At 49.8% G+C, this 11,127-nt stretch overlaps 1 protein-coding gene across 1 annotated transcript in view; it reads left to right on the forward strand.

Moving 5' to 3' along the window:
* The window catches only part of LOC147526757 (mitochondrial coenzyme A transporter SLC25A42-like), a 9,911-nt gene extending 3,472 nt beyond the window's left edge, over nt 1–6,439 (forward strand). Inside the window, exons 2-7 of the mRNA XM_086627529.1 lie at nt 1,618–1,642; nt 2,828–2,994; nt 3,646–3,762; nt 4,250–4,401; nt 4,799–5,120; nt 5,427–6,439. Of these exons, the coding sequence (XP_086483655.1) occupies nt 1,618–1,642; nt 2,828–2,994; nt 3,646–3,762; nt 4,250–4,401; nt 4,799–5,120; nt 5,427–5,583 (940 nt within the window). The 3' untranslated portion in view covers nt 5,584–6,439. The remainder of the gene's footprint in view (nt 1–1,617; nt 1,643–2,827; nt 2,995–3,645; nt 3,763–4,249; nt 4,402–4,798; nt 5,121–5,426) is intronic.
* Nucleotides 6,440–11,127: the final 4,688 nt, after the last annotated feature.

An 11,127-nucleotide genomic window follows, 5' to 3' on the forward strand; every position in this document is an offset into this window, starting at 1 on the left:
ATGAAATTTAGTTAATTGGAATAGAGAATTCTCATGCGTTTAGCGGGATTTGGGATTCAGCCCGATGATGGGCTCCATGCAGTTCCCTTGTTTCCCTGCAGACCTGTCAGCTACACTAATTGTCCCAAAGGGAAGAGTGCAGACCGTTAATACAGTAGACATTGGTGAGGCCAAGAATTTTAAATCTGGTTGACATCCCAGATTAAATGAATTGGGTAGGTTTAATCTAATCCCTGGATGAGATTTAATTTTGAATTGACTTTCATTTGACATGATTTTCATTCTCGACATAGCAGGGGCCGAGGTCTGGAATAGCAGGGGGATAGGGATGAGGGAGCTGAGGCTGTAGGGAGCTAAAGCCTGGGCTGGCTGCAGGCTGGGATCGCATCTGCAGCCAGATGCTCATGCAGCAACCAGTACGCGCTGTGCTTTCTCACCAGAACAAACTGGAGTTCATCTGAGGTTGGAAACGTCAGGATCAGAGGTGAGATGGAAACTGCAGAGCTGGGGCGAGCCAACAGCTGTCGTATAAACCACCTTTAGTTTGTGCAGGTCTACATTTATAAAAAGACCTGTTTGATTTGGCCCATTAAATTTGCTGCAAAGGGTATGATTACAGCGTGCCCATTCTGACCAATTTTTTAGGATCTAACGGGTGTTGTAGTCTCTTGCTCTTCTAAAGGTTTTTACTCTGGGCCTCTTCCCTGTTTGTGGCGTTTTTGGGTCGTATGAGTGCAGGAAGGTCGTCCCTTGAACTAGAGCCTGAAGAATTTTCTTGTGAAAGAGGGAAAAGAGCTCTTTCCATTGCAGGGCCAGCTGCAATCGGTTATTGAGGTGGTTTTATTTCCTGAAATAAAAAAAAAAACAAAACAAAACCAAACCAAGTGTTGAATTGCACAAAGGAGCAGCATGGTGAAAATGTATTTGCATGTGTGTTTGATACACTTGAGAGGTTACAAGTCTCAAAGGAGTTTGGAAGAAACTGCAATAGACACTTAATTGGAACCATGTTTCATTAGCGGGGCTGTTGGGGTTTTAGCCTGGGTTTCCTTCCTGCTGCAGGAATGTTACAAAACAGAGCTGCCCTATGCCAAATAAATCTGGCTTCCAAATGCCTCGTGTATTACATAGTTAAAGAGATGCTGTCAGTTTGAATGGATGCAAGAAAAGAAACTGAGTGTTCATTCGAGTTTTGCGAGGATGAAACCGTTCTTGCGTGAAACTTCGCTAAACAGACCCGTTCTTCGCTGGATCCTGGCGTTAGGCTGGAGCTTGTGCCTGGAAATGCTCTACTAAAATAAGTGGTCGGTGCAGTTTTGATTTTATTTTTTTTCTAATTTTATTTTTTATTTATTCATTTAGTTTTAGTGCTTTAAAGTAAGAAGCGTGACAGAAACTGAGTGTTTTCATAACAGTAGGTGGAAAAATGAACTTATGTGTGAAAGAGAATTTGGGAGCGCTTACCAGTGGAAAGTCTTTGTTTATGATAAAGGATCTCTATTTTCTCTTGCATTAATTCTTTTGCTTCTATTTTTATCCCTTAGATAAAATGCCTGTGTGGTTTATTTGATCCATCTAAATGTATTGCAAGACCTAATGCTCATTTTTTCTTTTTAGTGTCTTCAAAAGATTTTCTGCCAAGGTGAGGTGATATGTCTGTCTGCTGTTGACCTGAAGTGTTTGATTAATGGTAGTAATAGCCCTAACAGCATCTTTTGTTTGTATTTATTTAACTTTCTTGCTCGGGTTTTATTAGCAGCACTCATAGTGAAAGAGCATAGAAGGACAGAGGGGAAACAGTGTTTATAATACTCCTTAGGACAGTGCTCTTTCTTCTTCATGTTTTTGTCCAGTGCAAAGCACAGAGGGCCTCAGTCCTTGTTCATGCTCCAGGTTCTACCTGGACAATAAATGTTGTGGCATCACTTAGGGTTTATGTTACTAGACCTTCTCCTTCTCCCCTTCTCCTTCTCCTTCTCCCTTTCTTTCCCCTTCTCCTTCTCCCCTTCTCCTTCTCCCTTCTCCTTCTCCCCTTCTCCTTCTCCCTTCTCTCCCCTCTCCTTCTCCTTCTCCTTCTCCCTTCCCTTCTCCTTCTCTTCCCCTTCTTTCCCCTTCTCCTTCTCCCCTTCTCCTTCTCCCTTCTCCTTCTCTTCTCCTTCTCCCTTCTCTTCCCTTCTCCTTCTCCCTTCTCCCCTTTCTCCCCTTCTCCTTCTCCCTTTCTCCCCTTCTCCTTCTCCCCTTCTCCTTTCCCCTTCTCCTTCTCCCCTTCTCCCTCCTTCTCCCCTTCTCCTTCTCCCTTCTCCTTCTCCCTCAGTGGTTGGTTTCTTTCCCCCAACCACCACTGGAGTTGTTTCAGAGTATGTAGGAGATTTTAATTTGGGAGCTGATCGCTGTCGTGGCTTGCTAAATATTTGTGCATAACGGGTGTTCCATGTGTGCTGCGCTAATATGCGTAATCCAAATGTTTCTGTCTTATACTAAGAAGATTAATTTGGGTTGAGAAATGGCTTGTGCAAACAGGAGTCCAGCTCCATGCCTTGCCCTCAGAGGGAAAATGAAGATGTCTTGAATGTAAAACTCTGTCTTCCTGGCTGCGGTTCTGTTTTGCTCCAGTGTATCTGCTTCACTCTCCCCAGAGAAGACGTTTTAGTCGTCTTGTTCTGGAGTCGGGGTTGCGAGCGCAAACAGCGGATACCGGCTTGCCGTGGTCGGGGTGGGAAGGAGGATTTGGAGAGGTTAAGCTACGGGGTCACCTCTTCCCCCCCCTATTGTTTGGACTCCCTCTTATCATGATCTGCCTGTCTGACCTTTGATCTGTTGCCTGCAGGAAGCCTACAGGCTGATTTATCGCACCTACCTCAACGAAGGCTTCTGGAGTCTCTGGCGAGGGAACTCGGCCACCATGGTCCGCGTCATCCCTTACGCCGCCATCCAGTTCTGCGCGCACGAAGAGTACAAGCAGCTCCTGGGGAGTTACTACGGCTTCCAGGGAAAGTAAGATGCAGCGTGGCTTTGCTCCTTGCAGAGGAGGATGGAGCAGGTGGTGGGACCGTAGGCTGTAGGGAGGGAGCACGTTTCTCCGCTTTGCCAGGCCTGCCGAGTTGAAAGCTCTGTGGGTACAGAGTTGTGCCAGCCCCTCTCGTGGGGGCTTCGCAGAACAGGGGGTGTGAGGGTGCTAAGCAAAGGGCTGGGCTTCTAGTCTTGCACAGGGGAGATCTTTGTGAGAAGACAACCCTGTCTTCTAGAGGCGTGAGCAAGAAGTGGCCTAGACACTGAGTGAGCACTTCCCTGTGCTGAGAGTGGGCAGGCAAAACAAAGAGCTTTTCTTTGCAGGAGAAGCAACGAGTTCCAGCCTTGTGCTGTTATCTGAGCCGTGCACGTGGCCTGAGCCTCTTGCTCTGGGGCACATAGTGTCTGAGACACCCCAAGTCAGGCTTGCTGTCCTCAGCAGAGGTTTTCTCTAAGCCTCTGTCCAACGTGGCTGTGGCAAACCACAGCTGCTTCAACCCCCCCCCCACCCGACTCTCTTCAGTACGCAGGCAAGGAAGGGATTCAGTAGCTGATAGAGTAGAGCCATCCTCAAAAGTCACATAGTATTTCCATCTCCAGGTGATCTGTTTGGTCTCTTCTCTCACCTTACTTTAGAGCGCTGACACCCTTTCCTCGATTCATTGCTGGCTCTCTGGCAGGCACAACGGCTGCCATGTTAACCTACCCCTTGGATATGGTCCGTGCTCGAATGGCTGTCACGCCGAAGGAGATGTAAGTGCCTAACGAAAGCAAGTACAAGCACCACAAACAATGCAGAACTTTCTGTTAAGGTCAGACGACTTTACTCCTGTTTTCTGGGTCACTTCTTGCTCGGAGCCTTTGATGTAATAAACCTCTTACTGGGGGTCTGAGCACTGATTAAATGACCAGAGTCCTGGTTAGTCCAGGGGCTGGAAGGAGATCGATACTCAAGACCTCACTAGTAAAACCTGTGTGTTGGTTCTTCAGGAGGCCAGCTGGCACGGTGCCTCCGGAAGAGATCTGACAGACAGGAGAGCATGTCGTGATAGGGCTGTGGGAGAGCCGGTGACTGGCTTCTCCGTTGGCAGACAGGCTTCTGAAATCCCTCTGAGCTGTTTGATGAGCTCAGAGCTGAATTAATTAATTGTAGATCCTTCAGAAAGTCCTGTTGGAAATCCTGCTGGCGTGTGCAGTCACTAACGAGCACAGATTTGGTTTTCCTGTGTCCGCGTGCTAGGTACAGCAATATTGTTCATGTCTTCATCCGGATATCCCGAGAGGAGGGACTGAAGACATTGTATAGGGGATTTACACCAACCATCCTTGGAGTGATTCCGTATGCTGGGCTTAGCTTCTTCACCTACGAGACGCTGAAGAAACTACATGCAGGTAAAGGCATCTTGGTTTGCTTTCAAATGAAACGGTGTAGGCTTTTGGCCAATTTGAGGTGTTGGATTTCGACACTACGAGTCCTTTCCCTGGCCTCGAAGCCAATCGCACAGTTCTGTGCTTGTGGAGGACGCCTTGTGCCTCCTCCTCTCCAATCCCAGACTGTGAAGAAGAAAAGCTGCAGAAAAGCAGGATCTGTGTCTTGCAGAGGAACAAGAAGTGCAAGTCCTGGGTGCAGAAGGACTTGGTTACGTACCAAGTCGGCTAACGACCAAGTTGGGAACAAAATCTCAGGAGCTCTGGCACTCAGTGCTCTCTTTGGCTCTCAGCCCACTTGACCTTAATCATGTGTTTATTACGAGAAGCTTTCTCCACTCTGCTACTTTCTCTTTCTCAGATCACAGTGGGAAATTGCAGCCATCCCCTCCGGAGCGGCTTTTGTTTGGTGCCTGCGCAGGCTTGATTGGCCAGTCGGCTTCTTACCCCCTGGACGTGGTTCGCCGACGGATGCAGACGGCGGGGGTTATGGGACACACGTACAGTTCCATCCTTCTCACCATGCAGGAGATTGTAAGAGAAGAGGGACTAATCCGTGGCTTGTACAAAGGACTCAGCATGAACTGGGTCAAAGGTCCAATTGCAGTGGGAATAAGCTTCACCACCTTTGACCTGACGCAGATCCTTCTCCGTAAATTACAGCACAGCACTAACGTTGAGAGGTAGTAGCTTAATCCCACGGTCCTTGCTGGGGAAAAGTACAACACGTGTAGAAAGAGCAGTGCCAGCATCTGCTCACTTGGTACGTGCTCTCCTGCAGCTGAGAACTTACCTTTCTTGTTGGGTTGGTTGGTTTTTGGTTTTTTTTCTGTTGTTGGATTTTTTTTTCTTTTTAATGAGCCTCTGAGTTATTTGGAAACCTCGACCTGAAAAGAACCCTTTCCTAAACAAAATTCTTCCTACAGTTCTGCAGAACTGAGTCCTCTAAAGTAGCTGCCTCACCCTTCTGGTTTACTCTTTGATACCAGGAGTGGAGCCTCTCAAACCAACCCGTGCTGCTGCTGGCTCCTCACCTGGTCTCTGTGGGCAGATGAAGTGGTGGATGATGAAAGAGAGGACTCGGTGCTGTTGGAACGAGCTCCTGAATCTGGGAAGTGGCTGCTGCTCCTGGTAGGCAGTTCTTAGTCACCGGACACACGTTAGCTGGAGGCAGGCTGCCAAGTGCAATATTCCAGTCAGTCTGTAGGGAATTCCAGATTCCTCTGACCTGTAAGCATCAGGCTCCATAAAACAGGACGTAGCAGGATATAACAGGTCCAGGTCACTTCTTTTGTTCTGGAAGTTGAATGTGAGCTCCAGCTGGAAATGCTGCCCCTTTTTCCAGTGTTCTTCTCCGTTCTGGGTTTTGCTGCATAAAATCCCCCTTTTTTGCAAGGTCCCTCTGAGATTACCAAAGACTGTAGACAGCAGGGAGGGAAGTTCTGAGCAGTTTCGTAAATCAAATTCTCATTTTGTTGTCAGTGTTGTCGAGTAGGGGCTGCGCCTGGATTCACAGACTGGGTTGAATCAAACTGCAGCAGTGCTTTCGGGCTGCCCAAACCCTTCCGTCGTTGTCCTGGTCTTCAACGCAGCGTTTTCTGAGGGATTTGCCAGGCTGCAGTGTTGATGCACTAGAAGAGTGTTACATACTTAAAATTTAAGACATTTTATCCTTCAGTATTCTTGTTGCCGCCTTACGCACGATGCAAGAACAAACATCTCGAAGACACACGTGTTACAGAGCTGTCTTGACAGGCTGTTCACGCCTGGTGGATGCAGCCTGGTAGTTGACTCAAGCTGCTGGTCCTGCTTCTGAACAACCTTCTTGTCTTTTGGTGCCTGCTGTGTGGCTTGTGTCACCTCCGTTCATCAGTCCACACCTAAGCTCACTTGCTTTTATTCCTATATATATATATATTCTTTATAAGCTATTTGTTGGTTCTTCTGGACCAACTGGATCTTTGGGAGAATGGGCTCCACAGCCAGTACGACCCTTCAGAAGTTACACAGAGTGCCAATGGTTTCCAGTTGCAATTTGAAAACGACGGTAAAGAACCTTTCGGTGTTTCTATTTCAAGTAAGTCTTCAGGGAATTGGAGATTTGGGGGGTCGTTTTGTTTTGTTTCCATTCCCATATTAAATTTGGAGCGCAAGAGAGGTCAGAGCAAACTTGAGACCTTCTCTGAGAATCAGATTACATAAACCAAGATTAAAAATCCCTTTCCAGCTGATACAGTCTGCAATGTATAAAAGAAAAATAAGGCATCATTTAAAAGCTGTCCTTTTCTGGCACCTGCATTTTAGCCCTTCTAGTTTGAGTCTTGTGTCGTGGCGTTATAATGGGAATGGAGGTAATTGCACAATTGGTAGAAATAGCTTTCTCCTTTCTTTTGTCTTTGCACTTGTTCTTTGGAGCACAACTTGCTTCTCATGCCAAATATTTCCCTCGGAATTGAGCACCTACACTTCCGTTTTGTAGACGTGGCGCAGAGCCAGTATCAGCATGCGTGCTGTTCCCAGAAGACGTGGGATCAATCCTGCTCTAATGGTTGTGGATGGGCAGGGTATCAACCTCAGTAATTTCTGCCTCTAAGCCCACAAATGATGATTTCCGTGCGAAACTTGACTGCAGTCACTGATTTACCTTGTAATTAATGTTAGGTGGTGGTGTTTCAAGAGTTTTTAGAGACGATAGCCATGAATTCTGTATATTTTTGCTCCCATTGCTAATGGAAGATGGTCAACTGTTCTCTTCGTTTGGGTGGAATTCTGTGTCGTCCTTTGCAAGAGCTCTGATTTCTTTTCTCCAATGGAGAAGCCAATTACTTCTGCTCTTGTCTGTGTTGTCGTCTGGCCCAGTGGGGAAAACACTAAGGCAGTTGCATCCTACCACAAAAGTGTGGTACAGCCCAGCAACAGCAGTTGCCCGTGTGTGTGGTGTGTCTGACTGTGTGTACAGCCCATGCCAAGTTCTCCCTCAGCTTGGAGGCTGCCGGTTCAGAGCGCAGTCCTTTCTGCGCAGCCCATGGGTCCGATGTGAAGACCCCACATGAAGCTGAGAGAGAGCTGAACTGGGCCATCCGGGTTTGCAGCGAGCTCCTTTGCTCCGCAGTACGGTAGGTCCTGGCAGGGGCGAGCGCAGCAGACCTTGTCTTATGAGATGTTGAGCATCACTGAACCTCTATGGCAACAGAGGTAGCTAATTCCTCCTGGGTCCTAACTGAGAAAGGATTTACACTGGATGACTAGGCTCTTGTTTGGGACCGAACGGGAGGGCAGATCTGCCAGGGTCCCTTCTGCCACGTCAGGAGTGCAGCTGTATATGAAACCAACGGGAAGCCTGGGGAGGAGGCAGCTTCTGGCTGGCTGACCCTGGCATCGCCCACCTTGCAGCCGAAACGTGGTGCAGGCAGCTCGTCTGGAGCCTGGGACTCTGAGCTGAGAAACAAGACCTGAAACACAGCCAGACTTGGAAGCGTTGGGCTCAGATAAGTTGTCCTCAATTAGCAGCTGCACCCGATTTTAATTCAATGGAATTTTAGCCAGACACGTTTTTCCACGTTTTGCAGGCTGAGTGTTTGTTCAGAGACAGATCTTTGAATTCAGTCTGTAATGGTTTTGGTGCTTTTGTTTCTTGGGCAAAAGTGTTCAGAGTAAATGTGTGTATTGCTTTGGGTTGTTTTAAATAGCTTTTTTTTTTTGTTTCCTTCCTCTCTGATTTGAATGTAGAAAAGGAGAAACGGAGTGTTCTCTTCCCTTCTCTTAATCCTTGCATGAATGGAGACGTGTTCCACATCTCTTGCTGCCTGGAGTGAGGGCCCAAGGAGTTTTGGGCATGCTGATTGGAAAGGGAGGGTGCCTGTGTGCTGGCCAAGAAGGTCCATTGCCTTTAGCTCTGAGAAAGGAGACAAGTCTAACAGGAATATTCTCTAGTCCCTTCTTTTCTTTAGAACTTCTTTACTACTGCAAATTCCCCAATTTTTAATTTTATTCTTCTCCAATTCCTTGCTTTTATTTCAAGTCACATTTCTCATCGTTCCTTAACGCGTGACCGCCAAACATTAATTTGTGCTTTTTTCCTTGTCTATTCTCCCTCCCTGCTTTGCACCTTTAGTCCCGCACGAGCACTTCGAGAAAATCAGGTCCAATGAAACGCATCCAAAATGACAAAATTGCAGCTTCGATAGTGACACCCAGACATCCCAACCAGGCTTCCTGCTCACAGGCAAGGATGCTTGGGAGGGGGGCAAGAAGTTAAAGGCACTAGATGATGGGACAGAAGGTTTTCTTGAAAGGTTCTTGAACTACTTGTCCCTCCTAGTGCCTTTCCTTCTCCTAGCAACCTTTCCTTCGCAAGCCGTGACATGCTGCTGCTTCTTGTCGTTTCCTCTTTCGGTACCTCCACGGGATGCCCGCTTGCTCTGTGACAGTGGCTGCTTGCTGGGGAGGTCACTCGGGGAGAGCTGGTCCTTCTGGGAGCCTCAGAAGGGTGAGTTATGGAACTTAAATACATGAGAGGTGGGATCTGAGCTGGCTTCTTGCAAACCTGCTTGCCCTGCGTGCTCTGCGCAGACCTCTGCCGGTTCCCTGGGAAGGCAGGGCTGCCGGAGAGCCAGCTGGCAGTTGGCAGGACCATGGTGGAAGGATCAGGAGAGGAGTCTCAGCTTCCCGAGGCACAAAGCCACTGGCAGCCGCGGGTGGGCAGTGTGGTGGAGCGGTGGTACTCCATGGGAGCTCTCCGAAAGCGGTTCCGTAGCTTCTGTGGCAAAACAGCGGTACTTCTGTTAACTTCTTATCACCTTCCGCCTGGAAGCACTCAAGCACTATCATCTTCACCCTCTGGTGTCTTTAACACTACAGCAGATGAGGCACGAGGGGAAACTTTGAGCAGAAGTGCTGTGGCAACCCCGAGCAAGTCTGGTGCCAGTCCTGGGCGGGCAGGAGAGGGAGGAAACGCGGTGGGATTCTTCCCGTGCCGTTTCCCCAGTGCCTCCCTGGGTGCTTGGGCTCTGCGGAGAGCCAGGATGGGTGTTATGGACCCTCCATGCCTGGACTGGACCAGAGGAGGAGGTGGCCTTCCTACAAAACAGCCTTTTTCATTTTATTGTAGGGGCTGATCCCTCCCGCTACCCCCCGTCTCCCCCCTAAACGCCGTGCCACGCAGTTTCCCAGCACTGGGCACTGCCTGTGTGGTCTATGCATATGTTGGCACAAACACTGTTAAATGCCTTTTGTCAAGACGTGTCCTCACCACCCCTGTGTGCGTGTCCGCCTGTGTGTCGGTTCGGGCTGCTTTTCTTGGATCTGGAGTTCTATTTTATTGCAGTGAAGACAAGTTTGTTATATAATGTTTATATATTTTAAGATTTGTGCCAAGAGAGGATGTATATTTAATAAAAAATTATAATTGACCTTGCGGGCTCTCTGAGGGCGCCTCCTGTTATACGTTGCTCAGGAGGGTTTGGTGCATCTGGGTGGATTTATTGAGGGGACTGAATGTGGGGGTGTCTGGGTGGGGGGAGTTGTGGCTGGGGGTACCTTTTGTGGGCTGACTCTGTTCCCAACCGTGCAAGTCTGAAGCGCACGGGGCACCCTACGAAGCGCGCCTGGCACCCTACGAAGCGCATGGGTCGGTGCTTTGGGCATTGCATGGAAGTTGGGAGAAGCTTGGAGAGGGAAGGCAGCTCTGGAGCTGGCTGGAAAGCTGCGGTTCCCCCAGAAAAGGCCAGTGCTGTCCCCAGCCCCGCAGCCTGGGCCGGGGCCGGGTGCGGTGGCAGCAGGTGGCACTGTCGGCTCAGCCATGGCCGGCGCCTGCCCCCAACTTGGGGTCCCCCGGCTGCTGCTGAGCCCTGCTCAGCTTTTTGGGCTTTCACCTGGGTTTCATTGTCTGGCATGGGGTGACCCTGCAGTGCCTGGCGAGGTGGAAGGTCTCGGGATAGATCTGGCCGTCGTGGAGTAACCTCCCTGCAGCCCACTACTGCTCCCTGCAAGGAGCAGAGCTTATGTCCTGCTGCATCCCCAGGGAAACTGAGGCCCAGAGGCTGAGACTTGCGCTAAACCTTGGAGGGAAGCCTGTGGCAGAGCTGGAAAACAGTCCCTGTCCACCTCCCCTGCACCAGCTGCCTCTCGAGCGCGCCGGTTGACGGTAGCATCCCTACCGTTGGCTTCCTGGCTCCCTGCACGCAGGGGAGCATCCACCGGGTTGGTTTGGGCCACCAGCCACGGAGAGAGCTGTGGTTAGCAACTTCCCCGCTGCCCCACGCAGAGCAAGGGGATCTCATTTGGGATGGGAGCCAGGGGGGGAAGGCAGGGCTCACCGCTTCCCTCCCTGCCAGGGCATGGAGGAAGACTCAGGGAGCTGCTGCAATCCAAGCCCTCTCCCCAGCCCGCGGTTTCTTGCCAAGCGTGGCTCGGTGGCCACCGAAGGTAGGTGTGCACCAGGGGAGCGTGGCCCTTGGCAGAGCAGAGCCCCGTACCCCAACCTAAACAAAGATACAAAAAGAATTCTGGGGAGAGGAAGATGGGGGGGCTCTTTCATTCTATTTGATGGGGCCCAATTTCAGTGGCTGTGGATCTGTCTCCTGCTCTTGGCTGGTCCATCAGTCATCGTCCCCGCCTGAGAGGGTCACGTCTGGGCACATCTCAGGGGAGGAACTGTCTGCATGTCTGAATGCAGCACAACCCCAGGCC

The sequence above is a fragment of the Tauraco erythrolophus genome, chromosome 28, assembly GCF_009769465.1.
Source record: "Tauraco erythrolophus isolate bTauEry1 chromosome 28, bTauEry1.pri, whole genome shotgun sequence".
Taxonomy (NCBI): domain Eukaryota; kingdom Metazoa; phylum Chordata; class Aves; order Musophagiformes; family Musophagidae; genus Tauraco; species Tauraco erythrolophus.